The 21,327-nt window shown below is 41.6% G+C and overlaps 1 protein-coding gene across 1 annotated transcript in view; it reads right to left on the bottom strand.

Annotated features, from left to right (window-relative positions):
* The window catches only part of PRTG (protogenin), a 73,840-nt gene extending 52,948 nt beyond the window's left edge, over nt 1-20,892 (bottom strand). Inside the window, 2 exon segments of the mRNA XM_063170139.1 lie at nt 19,850-20,152; nt 20,808-20,892. Coding sequence (XP_063026209.1) covers nt 19,850-20,152; nt 20,808-20,892 — 388 coding nt within the window.
* Nucleotides 20,893-21,327: the final 435 nt, after the last annotated feature.

Raw genomic sequence — 21,327 nt, 5'->3', positions numbered from 1 at the left:
AAATGCTCTGCACATAGGGGTAATTAAAGAAAGCTTTCACTGATAAATACCAAGAAGATCCCAGGATGAGGTGATGAGTGAGGATTTGGGCCATCTGCCCTTTCTGCTTTTCTCCATTCATTACTTCAGCTCTGGACAAATCTTCTCCAAGGCTCTGACTGCTCAGCTGAAGCCTGAACTCCTTTGCACAGCTTATTGCACTTTGCCTCCAACATAGTGCCAGACAAATTGGGAAACTGCTCTGCTAAAACTTATGGTCACTTTCTTGTAAAAACTATCACTCCAAGCCTAACACATACTTACTTCCACACTAAACTAAACAATGAGAGAGAAATGCAACAAAGAAAGCAATGGAAAAGGTAATAAACAAAGGTATGTTCTCATTTTTCCATTCCTCTCTCATATTCTTGCCAACTTGCACAGATATATCTAAGTGCAGTGTTTAGAGTCAATGAATTCCAAACTGAGATGCAGATCACCAGGAATTACTCTCCAATCTCTGACAAGGGAGAAAAGAAATCATTAGCCCCATACTTATATAATACAAAGCAAAACTGTTTCTTTGTGCATTAAAGTCTCTATACAGCAATGTCCAGTGTCTCTGGTTAAAAAACCAAAAATTTTAAAACTGCCCATTCACAAACTACCCACTACTCTTCTGGTACTGAAGAATGCTATAATCTAAAGGCAATGAAATGGAGAAGCAAAGAGGTCAACAGCCTGAGCACCCTCGAACAAAAGTTCCCTTGGAGATGTCAGCTGCAATCTCATTTGTTTCCTCTAACACTTTCAGGTCCCCCTGCTCCTTTCTTTAAAGCTCCTAATTCAGTGGCTGACAAATGATCATTTTAAAAATCCCTGTACAGGAATAACCAAGTCTGAATTTGTCCACTGAAGATCATTCAGCTCTCCATCATTTGGGCTGGGACTAGATTCTATAAAAGTGCTTATGGCCACACACAGGCAGTTTTCACCAGCAGCTTCTCAAAGCTAGGACCAGTCTGAAGTTTCATATGAAGTATTTTCTGTTCTTGAAATCCTGGAAGTCGATTAGGCCATTCTGGGCCAGTTTTTAGGGAAATGTACTCATTTATCCTTTCTTTGCTCCACTATATCCTTATTCCTTCATCCTTACAGTATCCTCAGAAAGTAGGAAAATATATTGTCTTCTCCACTATCCTGGTTTCATGATATCCACACACAGAACAGAAGTTTCGTGAGCAAGTTTCTGATCAACTCCAGCGCAGAAACTCAAGAGGTCTCAAGGATGCATTTTGAAGACAGTTCACAGGAATGTGAAAAGTTAAGAACAAATTGAAAAGTTAAGAACAAATACCTCAACAGCATCACAATACATCAGGAATCTCTCTGATACTGATCAATTTTTTCAAGGATAAACACAGTAATTTCTATTCAGGATATATTGTACTTTAAGAAAGATACTCTTTTCTCTTGCTAAACAGGCAGCACTAAATTTTGGAAAGTGTTAACCTTAGCAACAGAAAGAGTTCATAATTAGCCTGTCCACTCTGTATGTTATGGAAAAAAAATCTCAAAACAGTTGAAGAAAACTGGCTCCTCAGAAGTGGATAATCACTCATCAAAAAGGTCTCTGCAATGCAGAAACACACATGTTGGAACAGAAAGGCACAATTTGACAAGGTGACTATTAGAATGTATTGTTCACTCCTCACGTCTTCAAACCACTAGAACAGCCACAGAGCTTGTTATCCATGTCATATTAACATAATTGTGCCAATAAATGGGATCCTGGGCAGCAGCAATGTGCCAGAGGAAATAACAGGAGGCTCCTCACTGACACAGTACCAGCCAGTGAATCCCTTATTTTACAGTTTGCTCTCCTGCCCACCAGCTGATCTAAGAGCCACACTGAGATGAGAATTCAATATTGCAATGCAAGGGCACGCATCAGAATTCTCAGCCTGTGAGGGAAGAAAGTGCAGGGTAACACACCCAGGTCTTGCTATTTTACCTTGTTAGAAGCAGCTGCCAATATTGCAAAAATGCCACCACTCTTGCAGCTACATGCAAGTGTTCACATGAGTACACACATTGCCTTACTACACCTGAATCACTTAATAGGAAGCAAAAAATGTACCACTACCACCCCTCCCAACAAAAGCAGACAAACATATCACCTCAGGAGTTATCACTAGCACTGTTTTAAAGGAATTAAAAGCTTGAGGCTTTGAAAAATGTGGCTCTATATATTAAACAGTTTATTGATGGTGTGACTGACATTCCTTACCAAACCATGTAAACAAGCATGAGAGATTTGATCTTTTCACTTCTGAAGGCATCCCAGCTGGGGTTTTCCCTTCTCAGTCTATCTATCATCCAGGCAACAGTGTGTGGCCCCAGAAGGCACAATAAATGCTAATGCACTTATCAAGGAATTCCCTTCTGCTCTTCTGCAGACAAGAAGCATAGGAAATAGGAGAGAAAAGGCACACAGTAAGCCACATTAACCAGCTTCAAAGCTGTTCTACTTGTGTGGCTGCATGCATTCAGGAGAAAGAACACACCACTTTCTCCCTTGCAAGGACTGATTTCCTTCAGCAGTTTGCCCAGTGATTGCCTTCTAGTATCTATGCTTAATCCCACAGATGCCTTTCTTTGGAGTTGCTGCCATTCTGTGAAGAATTAGTTCTGCTTAATAGCCCAACTGTTGCATGGGGAACATCCAGCACAGTTTTGCACTTTACAACAAGAAGACAAGGATCAGAACACAAGCAGGATTTTGCAACAAAAGACATGTCCCTTCACAACTAACCTAATCTGACATCCAAAAAGAAAAACCAAAAAAACTCCACAAAATCAAGCAAAACCAACAAAACCAAAATAAACTCACACAAATCAGAATAGAACATGAAAGATTTAAAGATTGACTGCTATGATTCTAAAGTTCCTCAAACTAAAATTTAATAATCACTCAGTGCAACACAGAAAAGATAATTTCAGCACTTTGCACCAAAAGTCTGCAGCACTGGAAGCATAAATCTGCCCCATTCTGACCAATGAATTTCACTGCAGACGCCAGCAGAAGGGTAAGACCTCTATTGATTTGTTTTGTATCTCTATAAATAAATAAATGCTATTCCTGGCTAAAATAAAACTAGACCCTAAGCAGAATGCAAAGGCCACTCTTCACCTCAGCCTGCCTAGCTCATCAATCAGAGGAAGCACCAGAGAGCACATCCCAGGCCAGGAGAGGGGCCCCACACATTCCTGGGCTGCACCACCCACCCTGCGCCTTCGCTCACATCTGGGGAAGGCAGAGGAAGGGGCTCCATTTCATACAGTGGCAAACTGACACCATCCCCATATGAATGAGTGTAAGTTGATCTGGTGGTGCTGTTAAGTCTCCAGACTGTCAGAAATGCTATTCCTGAGAGATAGGAGCACTCTCCATTTTTTGCTTGCAGTGTTTCAGAATCAGCATCCCAGGATGAAAGACCATTTCAATGCAAAATGCTGAGCAGGGGTGTTGGGAATTCAAGCCCTTCAGCCCCCTCTCCAAATGTCAACAATTCCTCATTCCCATGGGGAAAGGAAAGAAGAAATGCCTCCACTCTCAAGGGCCAAATGCCTGCAGCTCATTTCCCTGCCACCAAATGCCCACTACTGCATTACAAACCCCAGAGATCTCACCCAGGAACAGTCTTTCAGCAGAGAGTAGTAACTAACAGTTAAAATCTGAATATCTTAAACTTTGAGAGCAGCAGGGAGAAAATCAGAAACAAAGGTCACACACACAAAAAAAAAAAAAGGCAACAAAAGACACTGTCATTACTACCTATTTATTGAAGCTAGTTAAATCTTCAGATTAGATGTTTACCTGAAAAATTCTAGAGGTACGGGAGGGGGAAGTGTTTACAACTCTTGCAATTTTCACATGGAACAAACCAGAAGTGCAGCTTCCAGAAAAAAATTATTTTGCCTTCAAAGTCTTTAGAGGAAGTCACCTTGCTATGGCTATTGACTGCTTGGGTGGCACACAATTGTTGGACTCTTGGATTTCCAGTTTGCCCAGTCATAGCACAACCAAACAGCCATGTTCTACTAGGTAGGTGATACAACTAGTTATTATATTACTTATATTTTCCAATACACAGTGATGACCCATTTTTCCTTTCCATGATTTTTAAAAGCTCATTGTTTGTCTCCAACCCAAGGCTGTGAATCAAAGCCACCAGGACAGCACTAAGTGTTATCAGGAGCCCAGAGAAGCTGGTATCCCCATCTCGGACATCCTACTCCAGTCTGGAACAAGCAGTCCCACGCAAGGGGCTGCTCCCTGGGAAATGCAGCTGTGGGCAGGAGAGGAATAGCACTAGGCTTCCATGAAAAAAGGCTGCCTATTCAACAGGTGTTTTACTCACCCCAGATTTCTGGCACATATGTAGAGGTGTATAACAGAGAAATTAGGTTAGATTATCTCAGACTTCCACCTTCTCCTGTGCTTTTAAGGTAGTTAAGCTGTTCATTTATCTCGACAAGTACAAAATTCTTCCTTTTCCCCCAAAAAAGAGGGAGAGAAAAGGAAACAACAGATCAAGCTTCACTATATTTTCTTCTAAATTATGCACTTGTACTTCCATCAGCAGAAGTAAAATACCTTGGCCTGGAGCCAATCAGAAATCCCTCATAATACGTTCAATAAGCCAAATCAAAACAATACATAGCTTATGAGAGTGGGGAAAAGAAACTTGAAGGTCGTATTTCATCTGCTGCAGCTCATGGTGCTCATTCAAAGGGAGGCAGGAGGTTAACTGGCAGGATCTGCTCTCTAATGCCTGTTATTTCCAGTGGAAGGAGCCAAGCAACAACGTGCTTTGCTCAGTACTTCATAAAGAGGAGCAGCAAGGAAATCCTAATGCTAAGGAAACACAGCCCAGCTGGAGGGGACATGGAAAGAGGAGCTGGCAACACACTGAAGCTGAAACACACCTCCCTAGCACAACTCAAAGTTGGTTTTTTGGATGCATTAGTTGTAGAACTGAAAACACAATCCATGTCTCATAATGCATGGAAACACCTTCCTAGTTTTACAAAAAAAAAGGCATTCTAAACCAGCAGAGGGAAACAGCTCTCCTGAAAATTTAGAAAATGCTGAGTTTTTACAACAAATTATTATTTCAGGTGAAAACAGGTACTAGATAGAAAATACAAGGTTCTACCCTCAGCTTTACCGTCATCTGTGTTGTCTTGAGGAAAGTAATTTATTAATTTGATCCTGTTGAATTTATTTTGTTCTCATTTTTCTCTTCATCCAAAACAGAGGTAACACACTGACCTTTTACTTACTTGACACTTTTCTGGATTGCTCAAAACCATATATGAGGGACAGTTAGGAACATTAATACTCATATAACACATACATTAAATCTAAGAGTGAGATTATTAGTAATTAATATTCTTAACTCTGTCCTATCAACCAATCACAAAAATCTATGGATTCTTTTGGTAGAAAGGCAGTGGTGTGGACAAATCACAAAAAGGATGGAGGGAAACAACAACAAACAAACAAAACAAAACAACCATATTGCACTGATGGAATTGAAATTATCTGTCCCTCTACATGAGCTCCACACTGCACTGATAAACTAAATCTCTCTTAGATTGAAGGCCGAATTAAAACAGAGCAATGCAGGAACTCTTCTGACCCAAAAGTAATCCACTCAATCATATAATGCATCCCCCTCCTTTTAGTAAAATGAATAGCCCTCCATAGAACCTTTTTCTTCCTTGACAAGTCCTTGACAGAAGAATGTGAATCTGGACAGTTAAATGAATCAATCACCAGCTGCTAGGCTAGGGCCAAGATGGTGAGCCGAGGGGCCTGCCAGAGTTCACTGACCACTGGTCAAAGCAGGACAAAGGCTTTGCCTCTATGAATAGTCTACTCCTGGGATCCAAAGGTCATTTAGCTGCCTTGGAAACGGTCCCCTTTGGTTATTTAAAGTTCTCAGGCTATTCTGCCACAGATATTATTGTTTCAGGTGGTCACCATCTTTCCCCATCACAAGTTTGTGAAAGGCCAGGCAACCATTATTTAGATAAACAGAAGACAATGGTGAACACAGCAGCAACTAAAGAGTGAGGAAAGGAACAATTAAAATAAATAAAAATAATGCTTTAAACTTCCCCATAACTCCAGCTTCTGAACAGGCCTGTAAAAAACATCCTCAGAGAAACAAGATCCCAGCACCCAAAGAGGATCTAGATGTACAAGTCACATCAAAGGCAAGAGGTCTGGAATATTCTGCTGCCTTGGAGATTCTTTACATAAATGTATCAGGAGAAGCAACAAAATAAGGGAAAAAAACCCAAATAAGTATTAGAGCTTTACTCTAGTTATGACTGCAGGGCTGTATTTCCAAAAAACTGCCCTATGGCTCAACATAGGACCTGTAGCCTAGCAAGCGGGTGGTGGTCTAGGCTATGTGGGGGAGTAAATATTTGAGAGAAGAGACAGAGCAGATGAAAGAGGAGGTGAAACCCACAGAGGCCAACTCCTCCACAGCATTGGAACCCACAGTCCTGCCTGGCACCTCATAAAAGCTCCTCTCCTCTGCACCAGCAATATACCTGATTTCATCTCAGTCAAAAGACAAAAAGTAAATTTTGTACTGACAAACACCAGAGAGTGCATAGAGGAGCATACATATGTATACATATAAAAATATTACCTGAGGACTAATATTATCAGGTTAAAGTTATTGCTGAATACATTGTCAGATACCAGCCCATGTTTTGGTTGGATCAGAAAGTTCTGACAAACTTACTTGTTTAAAAAGTTGTCACAAGACACTCTGTTACAAACCTTTTTTCACTACATCCTGCCCATATAAAGCTCCAATACTTTCAAGCATATTTATTTCTTTTTTTAAAATTACATACATCATTAGATAAATTAAGCTAATCCCTCAATTTTCCCACTCACACATTCAATATATCTCTTACATGTGTGTATACACACATGACGAAAATTTCCCAAATGCTCAGAAGTCGAGAAACTGAAGAAAATACTCTGTTTATGTAAGTGATTTGCTCTGTTTATATACGTGCTTTAGGAAACAATACAAGTGCACAATCACACTTCCCCACTATTCACAGCACCAAATGAATGGTGCTCACATACTGAGCATCTATTCAATATTTTGTTTTCTCCTCTCTGTTCAGTGTGTGGCCTCATTCCTTGTTTATTACACTGTGCTAAACACTGCCCTCATCAGAGTTACCAGCTTCCTTCTGGCCTTCCCTGCAGGGCTCTGCACTATGGTTCTTCACAAATGTTACTGCATCCACTTTCACAACACCTTGAGATTATGCTCTATTATTATTCGAATTTTACTGTTGGCTATGGACAAACATTTGGATGTGGGATTGAAATATTCACTAAATTTAAACATCCAAGACACAACACTGATCCTTCACAGCACTCCATGTGTGGCAGTCATGGACAGCTCCCCCAACTTGTTCCAGGTCCGGCTGACCAGACCTCAGAACCTGGTATCAAATATTGAGGCCATAAGAAATATGCAATCAAAAATTTCCCATGGAAAGCTGGGACAAGTGGACTTGTGTGTGTCACATATTGCAGAAGCTTCTGGCTGGAGCAGAAATGCATTTCTAATACTCTAAAGATCCCCAGAGCAGTGATGCCTCAGGCATCACAAGGCATCACTGGGAGATTATTCTTTGTCCTTCTGAGGCTCCCAAGGGAAGTCCAGGCCTCCTGGGGCCACATTCGATGTCCTGAAAGATCAGTTGCTCTGATGGGCACACACTCCTGTGTCTGTCTTTGCCAGATCCCTCTTCCACTCTGAGCTTGTACCCGTGGCAACCTGCAAAGGAGCCAAGCCCAGGTCCCCTCACTCCACCAGATTCTCCTCAGCACTCTCTCTTCCCACCAATCCCCTGCCTGACCTCCAGACACATGAGAGCACTCACACCTCCACCTCACCCCCTTCCCCTCCCAAACTTCCTCTCCAGGTAATTAGAGCATTGTTTCCAGCTCTCCATGCCAGCTGGTTTCTCCAGGCAGTGTTAGATCACACTTAGCTCCTCATTAATGCAGAACAGGGAAAAAAAGCAGGTCCACATCTGTCCAGGACTACTGAGAGGAAAAGCCCAGCTCGGTGTTCACGAGCAACAGGCTCAGCACAAACATCACCTCCTGTCCTGAGCTAGTCAGGCTGAGTGAAGATGTGCGAACATACGCCAAAATAAAAAAAAAAGTTTGAGATTTTTCCTCAGAAAATTGCTTGTCAGGACAAGCAATTCTAGTCATAGCAACACCAAAAGCTACTTCCAGACACAAAGACCCCAATAAGTTCCATGTCTCTGTTCCCTAAGTAGACATTTCCATGCTGTCCTAGTGAAAAAAAAAAATACAGAGAAAAGAGTTTCATCTTTTATTTGCTCTAGGGAACAAGATAAACAGTCCTGATGAAATATACTGTATTAGAAAAATTAAAAACCAGAGATTAATACTGACATGACAAATTTCTACTGAAAAAGTTATTATGTCAGAAAATTAACAACTGCAGTTCTACAATATAAATATTTGGTAAATTTAAGATCAGAGTGCCAATAGCCCACTTAGAACAAGATCACCATTTGTACACACACACATTAGAGCAGAAGAAAAGTCTACTACTGATTTTTCTTTTTTTTTTAAGAAACATCATTAAAAGCATCAATAGGTTTCATCTCTACTATGCAAAAATAAAGTTTGGCAAACGATTCTTTCTGAGGGCAGGCAGTGGGGTGACTTTTTATGCCTTCTTAGAAAACCATGGGGTACTTTTCCCATCGATAGAACTCTAGGCTCTGCTGTTCCTTCAGAAAACATCCTTGCTAAGAGGACCACAGCCAGACCATGCTAACAATTCAAACCTATGTCACCTTACCTAGCACAAATATTTCAATTATTTTAAATCAACACCTTGGTGAGGTTACCTTCACATTGCTATTTCTTGAGATGGTGAGGGCTCATCTATCAGTCATTAGCTGCCAAAAAGAGAAGACAAGTTCTTCCCAGATAGACCCAAAATCCCACCCACCACTCCTGCCTCCTCACCTCTAACAAACTAGTGGAGTGATTAAACTTCACTTCATGTTTCACTGCAGTTTCTTTTCTTCAATAACTTCAACTGGACTTTCATATCTAGTGCACACCAAAAACCCCACAGGCTACTCACTACTGATGAAGGTCATTAAAGAAAATGTCAACATTATAAACATTCACCTAAACACAAAGCACAGATTTTGAACGTGCTCATTTTCTCAGCAGGATCTACTTCCAGGATCCCTTCTGGTGCACAAAGTATACACAACTCTAAAAGGAAAGAAATACTGTTTCTAAACCATAGCTAATAAAATTCTTCATGAGAAATATTTATTCTGTTCTAAAAAGTGATCATTTTCAATAAAATCTCTGATCATAAAGGAGTCTAATCTACTACCATGTGCTCCATAAAGATACCTATTTGCAGATTAGATATGTTGCCTTTCATGTATAGAGTTTCCTGCAGCAATTTTATGATAGATAATATAGGTGTTCCTTCAGTATGTACAGGTTTGTTTATTATTATGGTGCATTTATCTCAAATAAATCCAAGCTAAACCAGTAATTATATTGAGGGGGGAAGGGAGGATGAAGCCCTGTTTAGATTTCAGGGATTCACCATCTGAAAGCTTTTATTCTTCCACAGTGAAGGAAAGTTATGACCTTTGACATGTGGCCATGGTGCCAAAGAAACTGCTCATAAATGTGTGTCAGTAAAGAAGCAGAAATCAATAAATTCATTTAATCCAGTGAACTATTATGTTGTGAGACACAATATATTTTCAAGAGCCAACTGCTCTACTCTTTTGCTCAAAAGGCAAAAATTTTATGTAATGGACTTTTTGGATATTCAATTTTTTGATGGTATCTTAGACTCTTTAATAAATGTTTTGGTCAGTTATGGCACAATTTATTAGCCCACTCATCTCTGTTTGAACGATCCCTGATACAGCTGGATTCAGGTAGCACAACAGGAGCACGAGAAGGGGAGCAGATATCCTGTTAAGTACCTCTGCCACTACCAGAGATAGCTATCCCACAGGAATCAAACACTGGCAGGTACTAAAAGTGTGCATTTTTTTCCACACTGGGTGCTCAAGAGCAAAAAAAAAAAAAGAAAAAAAGAAATATTGTTCATCATCCCAAACAAAGGAATTTCAAAAAACCACACAAAGCACTATTAGAAAGGCTTTCAGCAATGCATTTAGTCAGCAGTAAGCACCACTGAGTAAAGATTATGACCATTAAAAACAAGTACTAACTGCCACGTGCTGGTAATGTCACAAAACTCCCACCAATGCTACCAAGAATTCCAGTTAATTTCTTGTATGCTGTGGGATAAAACTGAGCTGCCTTCCTGGCCCAGACTGGCTGAACTAATAAAAGCAGGATCTGCTTTCAACCTCTATTGAAGATCAATGATAAATCTGCTTACAAACTGTGGGCTGCAGGGGTGTTTGCATAAATAAGCATTAAAAGCAAGAGGGGAAAAAAGAGCTGGTCATATGCTCACTTAGGCTTAGGAGAGGAGGAGGGGGAAGGAAGTTTCACCCTTGTAATTTGGGACATGCTAGGTACAAAGTTTCTCCTCAGGCAAAATGACAGAGTCGTGCCAGAACTGCCAGAGAATATTTCCAGTTAACATCAATTCACCGGATGTCACAGACAAGTTTAATGAACAAAATGATAAATGGCTGTCAATGGCTTCATAAAGTCAACGAATTCTCATTACAAAGAACATACATAATGCACAGCTCTGCCTGAGGCACATGGTACAGTTATTAGAGGTTTACTAGAGATCTTGATGTGGATGGTGAAATGGTAATTTAATAATTTACCCTAGTTAATTTGCTGATAAGTCATCTAAGCAATTTATTAATATGTTCAAGATTGTACAAGCAGGAGTAAGCATTTAAAATTCTTCTGCATGTTCAAAGACTTGAATTTGAAAGTTTCTTTGAAAAGATAACGGATTATTTGAAAACTTCTAGTTGTAACAAGTTGTAAAGCAAAAAACAATACTGTGTAACACTGACCTGGCTTTACTGTACATTATTGCAAGGGCTATTAAAACAGCTTTTTCTTAATCAAAATTATTGTCTGATTTTAAGTGACAGGCAGACCACCTGAGACAAGATATTATACTTCTGCAGAATCATTTTTACCTCATCTAAATTTGGGGTCAAAACTGACCTCAAAGTATCTTATGACACTTCCCTCCTCTGGCACAGCTGTGAAAATAACCTCCACTGGAAAACAGCACCTCCTTCCAGGCATCAGACAGGGGTAAGGAAGGAGGGTCAGCAGAAGCAGTTTTGCAGATCCAAAGCAATGATGTAGCACATACCTGACAATCCGTAAGAGAAAAGGAAAAAATAAAAACTAACTAAATGCAGAAAAATCAGCCTGCACGTGACATGAGAAAGAAAAAAGAGTGGGAACATGGGAGAGAACACAAATGATGAGAAAATTTTCAGTGGTAAAATCTGATCTGAAAAGCTTTGCTATTTGATATGTTTTCCTCCCCATTTCAAAACACTTTCAAGACTGAGAAACTGTCTTGATACAGCTTAAAAGAGCCAACAAATCCACTCTGTAAAATATGGTGATGTGGACATCCTGTAACTGTTATGATTTTAGAGGGAGAAGACAGCATTGCTGCTTCACTCACATGCTGCAAAGGCTGAGATGTAACCTGGTTTTCTAAACTTCTTTTAACTTGTTTGGACTTCACCCTGAAATGGCTCAAAGTAGAGCCAAGAAAACCCCAGGAATGATGAAGGTTTTACAAGAAATTCTGGTTTACGGGAATGAGGACAAATAATGTAATCAATCAATGTGATCAGGATTATTACCTGAAGACACTAAAAATCAAATACGAAAATATAAAGATGCTTCTGTTCACAGAATTCTCTCCAGTTTCCAACATTCATTCATCACTATTTACAAGATGCACACCACAAGCTGTAAAGACTTACTTTGACTTTTCCCCCAGCTATGTATTAAAAGAACACCTGATGACATGTTTAATGCTTGTAATAACTTACCTCTTATTGCCACTTGTAATAAAGTACCTCTTATGCCTGGTCATTCAGTAATTATTTCTTTTAAAACTCTCTCTCATCAGCAAATCATTTCAAAATTCAAGTACTGCACCTCAGAACTAAAGAGCATATTTCTAACACACTTCTAAGCCAAGGTAAATTATTGCCATTGTTAAAATCTAAATCAGAATTTTAGCATGTTCTGAGGCTAGAGGACTAGGACAAGGGAAGTTTTGCTGTTTTGTCATCAATCCACCATTCAGAGCAGCTTGCAGCTAAGACAAACTTTTCCTCTTTCTAAAACACTCTGTTTGCTCCACCTAAAACTGCAATTCCAAAAGAATCACACATAAGTCTTATTGTCCATGCTACTATCTTCTCCTCAAATGTTTAAATCCTGATAAAAGCTTTGGATTATAAAGCTTGCTGTCAGTATTCCTATGTCTTTTCCAACAAGTTCATTTTCAATATTTCATTTCTCTCATTGCATTCTACTGCTCTGACATCGAGTAAACAAGCAGCTGCTTACTGAATGCTATTGCTACAATGCTCAGGCTAGAACCAAACTTGCTCAAGCTTAGCTACCAAATAATTTACAGTTTTCTCATCAGTCAAAATCAGAAGAGACCCTGACCACCCTGGGAGTTTTAGAAGTTGTTTAGTGCAATACTGGCACAGAAAGACTCAGGAACTCTGAAATTTTTACCCCATAAAATACAAAGATTACACATTCTGTCATTGTTGGGTTTTGATAATAAGAATCTAACTTCAGGATCAGACCTGTCTGCCTCTTGGAAAATGATACCAAGACTCTATTTCCCTATGTTGCAGATGCTCTGATATGTCAGAAACCTTTACGAGAACTACAAGAGATGAGCACTTGAGAAACAAGCACTTTGAACAGGGCCTTGAGATGTTAACTGTATTATCCAGATGCAACTTAGTTTATTTTGTCTTTTATGGTGTTTATGTTGTTAAAAACAAACAAAAAAAAAACTTCCACTCACATAAGACCAAATTTGATTTTGTCAAAAAAACCAACAAAACCAATAGAATTATTATTGAGTTATGAAACAAAGTAAAAGCAGCAGAAAAAAAAACCTGTCTAGCAATGATAATTTATATTTTCCCCTAATAAATTAGGAAGGCCATTTCCCTCCAAAGTTTTTACATACAGAAAAAACAGAGGAGTTTGCAATAATTCCATACACTAAGACAAAAGCAAACTGTCCATACTCAGGTGATTTCACAGACATTTCTTCCCTAATTCTGCTGTTTATGTCTTTAAAAAGTAACCATTTAATCCATACAACCAAAAATTGTTTCCACTACAGATGCAGGTTTTGGAAGGCTGCCAGATGGATTTCTAACTCCTAACACAAATGATCTAGAGCGATTTCTTTTCTACCTCTAACTCAATTACTGAGACAATCAACTTTAAAATGTAGACACTGCTCAAAATGCTGCTGCTTAAAAGCTACCTAAAGGATGACCTTAGTAACTAATGTCGACCATACAACCCACACTTACTCAACAAAATGTGGAGTCTTGACATTGTTGATTACTTTTTCACTTAGGTGGTGATTACCAGTTATAAAGACTGGAAGTAATCAATCCCAATTTAACAGCTGGGCCTATTGATGAAACAAAAACAAAAAAAAATGCAAAACTAAATAAAGATTATGTTCACAATTTTGGAGATAAAGTGTGGAAAAAATACAAAATGCTGAGAAAAACAAACAAATACTAAGCACAAGTTTGTCAAACAATGGGCATGACCATATTTCTGTAGGAAAACGCTTAGTAACTTTTAAATTCTTCCTCCAAGATTCTCTTTTGTCATTGTCTTAAATTGTTCTGCACACCATCAATAGCCACAGCTGTTAAATTGTGAAGACGTGACAACAAGTCTCTAGGCAAACAACTGCTCAGAGTGAGATCCCTTTCTTTAGGATAATCAGAGCTGGCTGACAAAAGGGGGCCTTACTGAATGCCCTTTCAACAATTTCTACACCAAGAAATGCAGAGAAAAAGGGAGGGGGAAGAAAGGGAGCAGTGGGGGGGGAGCAGCACACTGCAGGAACAGAACAGCATCTTTTGCTGCCGTGCATTGCTTTGCAAGCAGGAAAGGAATCTCCCCAGGTTTGTGCACGCAGCACACACAGACTCACACCAGGTGAGGAGTGAGTGCTTTGGGCCACAGCTCTGAACAACATCTAGCACAGCACCGTGTTTTCCTTCAACCTTTCTCATCTAGGTGAAGGTTTTATTAGCTACAGAGTGCACTGCCAAAAAGACTGAGCATTCTTTTAAAAAAGAAGCTAGTAAAAAGTTTATGCATTGTAAAGTTACTCTGATAAAAACTAGTAAATAAACCCTAACCTTTGGTCTGACTAGCTAGGAATAAAAGCAAGGGCATAGAAGGCCTCAGTCTGGCATTAGGCTTGACACAAATTTGAAATTGAGGTGTTGAGGAAACCCATAAAAAGCCCACCTCTCAAGTGAAATGGTAGTGGAAACAAACACTGTTCGTGTGCACTAAGCAAAGTTTTATACAATTTTTTTATCTTGGTAACAATATAAAAGCCCATTCCTCATCCTGTGGAAGAGCTCTTACAAGTGGAGCCAATCATTGCTGAAAAAGGAGGGAGTGCCCTGGTACCAACAACAAAAAGTAACTAATGGTTATGTCTTAAAAGGATGCTGATAATTGTCTTCTGTCAAGGTGCTGCAGGACCTCAGGTCAAAAGATACCTGGGGAGTTGCAGAGGAAAATACTCCAATAAAAAGGGTTAACATAATAGTACTTCCCATTTTTCTTATTTCCTCAGGATATCTCAGTTAAAGAACAAAAAATCTTACTGTTCTTAATTGTTATCAATTGACATTGCTGGCTAAGACATTGGAACCTCATCCTCCTGCCTAAAAACACTGGAATTTAAATGCGCTGATAATCAGCCATGTGCACTCTCAGATTAGAAACATATTTTCCTCTCAGGATAGTCAATCAACTAATCAAAGCAAGAGCAGTAGGGCAGCACTTGCCAAAACCCAGATCACCAGGTTCCCTGAGCTGTCTGTAACCACACCAGTTCTGCAGCACTAAGACTTTGCTCTCTTTCAATACAATTCTATTGCCTACAGCTGCCATCTGCCATTTCACTTCCACCTCAGCCCAAAACCACTTCTGCCCCCTAACATCACCTTTCTTTCTCACAATTTGTACCTCTCTCCATTGCTATTTAAAATAATTAAACATAACTTTGAGTGCTGTATGCACTTGGAAGACACCTGAAATTACAGATTCCATGGAAAGCAAAAACTATATTGATAGACCACAGCTATTAATCCTGTTATTTTAAGGCAAGATGAAGATTATTTTTAAAAATTCAATGGCAGAGGGGCAAAAGTTTTGCCTACACATTTCACAAAGTCCACAGTTTGATGAGTGTAAGTTTCATTAACCTTCCCCTGTCCCCACTAACCCTTTCCACCTGCACTTCAGTCCTCTCAGTTACACCACTGCAATCACTGAGTGGCTCCAAGAGAAACCATACCAGGGAACTCAGCTGGGTTAAACAGCATCTTTTGTTTTAATTCTATTATTTTAACCCAGAGCAGTTCCCTGTTCAGTTAGCTACACGTGCAGCTGCGCCTACACAAGGAACAGCACAATGCCAAAGTGGGAACAAACTGCTGGAACTGCTAAGGAAACGTGATTGCCACAGCACAGCAAGAGGCTCAGCTGGATGCACTCTTCAGTGCAAATATTTAAAAGCAGAGCAAAAGATGCTATTAGGCTATAAAAACATAAATATGGCAAATTATTGGCAGGACAGTGGGATCTGATGTCACATCACTGCCTCAGCAGGTAAGCAAAGTTAAGAACTTCCCACCAAGTGCAGGCTGCTGTGTGCAAAGGGCCCAGCACTCCTCAAGCTGCAGTGCAGTGGGCTCACACACCCTCCCTCCAGGAGCATCTTCCCAGAAACCTCCTGCTCCCATCACCTCTCACTCTTGTGAAATGCAGAAACCTGTACAAGAAGGATTAGGCTTACACTTCTTCTAATTCACAAACATTGAAATCAATTCAGCCAAGTTACAAGAGGAGAAAAGGTTATCCAGGAATGCTGTTTATATACCATCCAACCATCTCAAGACTTTAATTTCTACTTTTTGTGAAAACGACATAAACAGTGAGTGACCTATCCAATCACTGCACAATGCCCATGTTACCAGCTTCAGAACACGATCCACCTTCTCCATTTCTCCTGAATAATATTTTATTGGAAATCTAGCTTTATTTTGAGACAGAATCTTAGCTAACTGTGGTTGAAAAATCAAAATTTTAAAATGCAGGAAAACAAAAATCTCAGCTTGTTTACTTTTGACTGATTCAAAGTTATACCAAAAGGACTTTCTCTGAAGCCTACACTCTCTTTATATTCTGTTTAAAGAGATCTGTCTCAGTAGCAGTGGCAAAAGTCGAATTTTGAGTAAGTCATGCTCTTAAGCAGTACCATTTTCCCCTCACAAAGAAGCAGACAGGGCCTCCTCCTCTGCCCCCACATCAATCAGCCAGCTTTGGAAGTAACTACAAGCATGTACTGAAACTAATATTTAGTTTTACCTAAGCACTACCTCAGCACCAGAGTTTCCTTTTTAAAAAGTAGGGGGATCTCACCAAAAAAAAGCCCTAAATTAGTCAAATTCTTTTGTGCATGGATGAACAACAGGAAAGCAAAGCCTTGGGGCCTCTGGGGAGGAACCCTGTCCCTGCAGACCTACTCTGATGTGCTCGGGAGATAAGGCTCCATAGTGACACTTAAGGAAAGGCCTGCTCACATTTGAATTTCTGCATTCCTCAAGAACAATTCATGGCAATCACTAACTTTGCAGAGGAGCTACATGAAAGCTTTGGCCAATGAATGAGGGTCATCTGCTCTTTATCACAAGGGTAAACCTCATCCTGGCCAGTTTCTAACCTTTTAACCCTGTGAATTCTTAATTTGCACATGAATAATGGAATTCTTGCCAAGAGTGCAACCTTCAGCTTCCAGTTTCTAACTTTAGAAACCAAGACCTGATCTCCTTGTGTGTTCAGATCTTAAACTCTTGGACAGATTAAAGTTTTTGATTTCCAAATGCAACACTAAACATTACAATTCTGAAGCAAAAGATAAGCTTATTGGCAAAACCTCTGACCAGGCAAAGTAAAAGAACATCCTCACACCCTGCTGCTACCAGTAACTGAAGAGAGCATTTGCTTTTTTCCTCCAAAGAAAGAATGCCCATTTAATGCCTATTCTCCACCTGTTTAATATGTATAGTTCCTTCTGTACCCTGACCACAAGGTAATTTGCCTTTGCAGCAACCCGACAACTTCTTCTAAAAAGAAAAATTGTAAGGCTACAAAATCCCCCACAAGACTTTCATTTATTTCATTTAAAATGTGTGCAAAGCTCAATCAGTTCATGAGAGCAAGCAGAAACACTGTGAAAATAAGAGAGAAAACTAATTCTGCAGGTGTTTTATGGGCTCCAAATTATCACAATACAAATTATTGCCCAATTTCACAGCTTTACAGTAAAGATGACATTCTGAAACGGGTCAGATTGGTGCATGACTAAAGAGAAGAGACTGCTACAGAGGATAACTCCATGTTTGGCCACTAGTTAACCACTTAATCACTAAGTCAACAACACCTACTGTGATCATTATGGATCCGCTATCTCTTCCAGTTTTCTCCAACAGCCATAGAAAGCCTTTCAAGTATTCAAACAAGAAAAAGAAACCTTTTGTCACAGTCTTACAGAGCAGGGGAGGGAGGACAAAAAGGGCTGCAAAACAAGAATCTCACTCCACAGCACACATTCTATTGGTTCACAAGACTTTCTTGGTGAAAATCAGCATAATTAAACCATCTTTCTGATGAAATAATATGTATGTGAGAAACAAATATTTACAGAAGTCAGTATTGTCTGAATAAAATCAAATACTACAATTGCATTACCAAGCTATTCCACTCTAGTACTCTGTACTATTCCAGAAGTTCTCTGATATTAAGCATGGAGCTCATTCTGCAATGTCTCCAATTTAAAGTAGCCCTGATATCCTCTTTAGGAGGGTTTTCTTGTCTAATTTTTATTCATGCTGACACACTGAAACTTAGTGAGGTTAAATGTTAAAAACTGTAATACTTGATTTTTCACCAAACACTTAATTTTTATCAAAAGTATCCACAAATTACTTCGTCTCTCAGTCCTGTACATGAGCAAGATAAAAAGTAATATGTAGGCAGGTTTTTGAAATTGAGACTCCAGAGTTTCACATTCTTACAGCATGTGAAAACTCAGCACTCACGTGGAGCCACCTGCTTCCAGGATGGTTTTGAACCACCCAGTGCTCTGGCTCACTGAACAAGGCTGTTCACACCTTCCTGGGGCATCTCGTGGACAGTATTTAGAATGAGGTCAGTAGCACACAGAAAGAAACTAACAAATGTTAACATTCACACATTTTTTAATGTAATGTAATATATTAATTTCATTAATTAGTTTCAGTTTGAATTCAGTAAAAGCTGCAACTTACAATCAATGTCAGGTTTTCAGTGAGGTACCAGCACTAGTTTTATTCAACTTGCTACTAAGAACAGGGTCGAAGAGGTCATAGGAAGTCTTTTCCTATTAGATTAAGTTCATCAGTTAAGTCCCATTATAGAGGGAACATGAGAAGACTACATAAACTGTGTACTCTCTGTGTTATACTTTCTTTGAAATGAAAGTTTTCTTTACTTTGCCAAAATTTACTTTTCTTTGAAAAGTGCATTCCCATGTACTTTTGGGAAGCAAAGGGAGATCATGTTGTACAAGTAGTCTAGTGGCAAAGCTCTGCTCTGTCATGGAAAAAGGCACAGCATTCCGTGCCTCACACACATCTCTTGCTCAATGTTTAAAGATGATAGGAAAATAGAGGGCAACAAACACCCGGGGTCAGTCTGTTAAAGCCATAAAGGCACTTAGACACAACTATTTCCTTCACCATTCACCCAGCAGTAGGGAGTCACTCCAGAAATGCAACTCTCCCTTCCCACTGGAACCACGTACCAGGCCCTTATGGAGGTTCCAGAGGAACCAGGTGGGACAGCACCCACATCTGCTGGGCTGAACACAAGTCAGAAAAGCAAGGCCTTACAGTTGCCCAGAAAACTTTCCCCCTCTTTCCTCTCCCAGAGATAAACATCTACATTAATCATTCCACCCTGCCCCAAGATGGCACAACACAACAGTCAAGCTACTGAACAAGGATTTTTTTTTTTTTTTTAATCAGATCTGTAGATAACCCTTGTAAGGCTGCTAGAACAGCACTTGGGAAACCAGACCCAGGACTGGGTCAGCATGACTCTGCATCACCACCTGCTCCAGGCTAATGACACACATAAGCCACCCACACAAGGCACCACTGCCCAGGAGGTCTCACAGGTTCCTGTGCCTCTTCTGCCACATCAGGGACTGAAAAAGGGACCACCATAAGTTTTTTCCATAATCTTTATACATTTAAAAAGAAATAAAGGTTCTCTAGAATTACTCTATAATTTTGCATTTTAACTTTTCAGGTATGCAATCAAAATGATAGGCTGTTGTGTGCTGTTCAGAGAATTCCTGCCACAAACTCAGGAACAGGTTAAAAAACAAGAGCTGGGACTTACTTGCTAGTGTGAGGTGACTTTTTTGACTGAGAATGGCCCCGTGCTTGTTGAGAGCTAAGCACTGGTAAAATCCTTCATCAGACAGTTCTCCCTTTTTTCCTTCTACCTCACTGATATACAACGAGCCATTGGATAGAGTGTAGATCCGTTCGTTTTCAGACACTTTGCCTCCATTTTTCAGCCATGTAATAGTTATAGGAGCTTCACCACGGGCTTGGCAGTCTAAAACCACCGGATCCTTCCTTGACACAGTAACGTCCTGAGGCTCTTTCACAAAAAACAGTTCACTAAAGCACCACACTCCTAAGAGAGAAGAAAAAAGAAAAAAAAGGAAAAAATGTTTTTGTCTGTAAGGACAGACATGTAAGCAGAGAGATGCAAGTTACCCAGCGCACTGTGAGCTGCGAGTCACCCCCACAGCACGAGGTGAAGCCATCGCTATCACACACGCTCCGAGCGCTCCCAACTCGGACAACTCTGGGCAAACTTGGTACTGACTCCACGCGGCGCGGAGCCCCCGGGCTGTAAAAAGCCCAGGAGCCGGAGAACCAGCGCCTTCCACAGGGACCGAACCGGGCACGGCCACGGCACGGGCGGGGGGCTCGGTGAGCCCGGGGGCCGCGGGCAGCGCAGCGCCGGGGCGGCCACACAGGTGCGACCGCTCCGCCCGGCCCGCTCGCTAATTTTACAAGCCTGCCAAAGCAGCCGGAGCAGGGCGCGTCGTAAAAAGGCTGATTTTACAAGGAATCGTTAGCGAAAACCTCTCACCAGAGCGCGGAGGGGCCGCGCACCGCCCGCGCCCCTCACGCCCCCCCGCCCCGTCGCGGCGCGAACAAAGCGCGGAGCCGCCGCCGGTTCCCGCTCCCTCCCCGCCGGTCCCGCCGATGCCGGATAAATAAAGCCACGTGCGGCGGCCGCAGCGGGGCCGGACAATGGGGCTCGGGCGGGCCGGACTCACCTGGCAGCGGGAGCAGCAGCAGCAGCAGCGCCCGCGGCAGCGGCCGGCGGCGGAGCGGCGCCATTCAGCGGGACGCGGCTGGCATGCCCCGCCGGCCGCTCCACACACCGGTCAGCGGGCGAGGGGAGGAGACTGGGGACGGACGGAGCGGCCCCGGCGCGCCCGTCCCGGCCCTACTCTCTGCATCTCGTCTCCATTGGCCTTTGGGGAGAAGAGGGGCGAGGGGCAGGGCCGGCCGGAGGAGGGAGGGAGGGACGGCGCTGGACGGGGCGGGCCGCAGGGCGGGGGTCGCGGCGGACAATGCGGCGGGGCCGGCCGGCAGCGCGTACGAGGGGCCGCGGGCTCCGGCGCCATCTGGGCCGAGCACGGCCCCGCAAACGCGGCCCCTCCGGGCGGCACCGGGACCCGACGGCAGCTCCGCCGACCCCCGAGCCGGGCGGGCGCTGCCGGCTGTGGGACTTGGCGGGCGGGCTGAGCCTTCCAGCCGCGGCTGGAGCTGCCGGCCATGCCTTGCCCCGGC

The sequence above is a fragment of the Melospiza melodia genome, chromosome 15, assembly GCF_035770615.1.
Source record: "Melospiza melodia melodia isolate bMelMel2 chromosome 15, bMelMel2.pri, whole genome shotgun sequence".
NCBI classification, from domain to species: domain Eukaryota; kingdom Metazoa; phylum Chordata; class Aves; order Passeriformes; family Passerellidae; genus Melospiza; species Melospiza melodia.
This window is presented reverse-complemented; position numbering and strand designations above follow the sequence as displayed.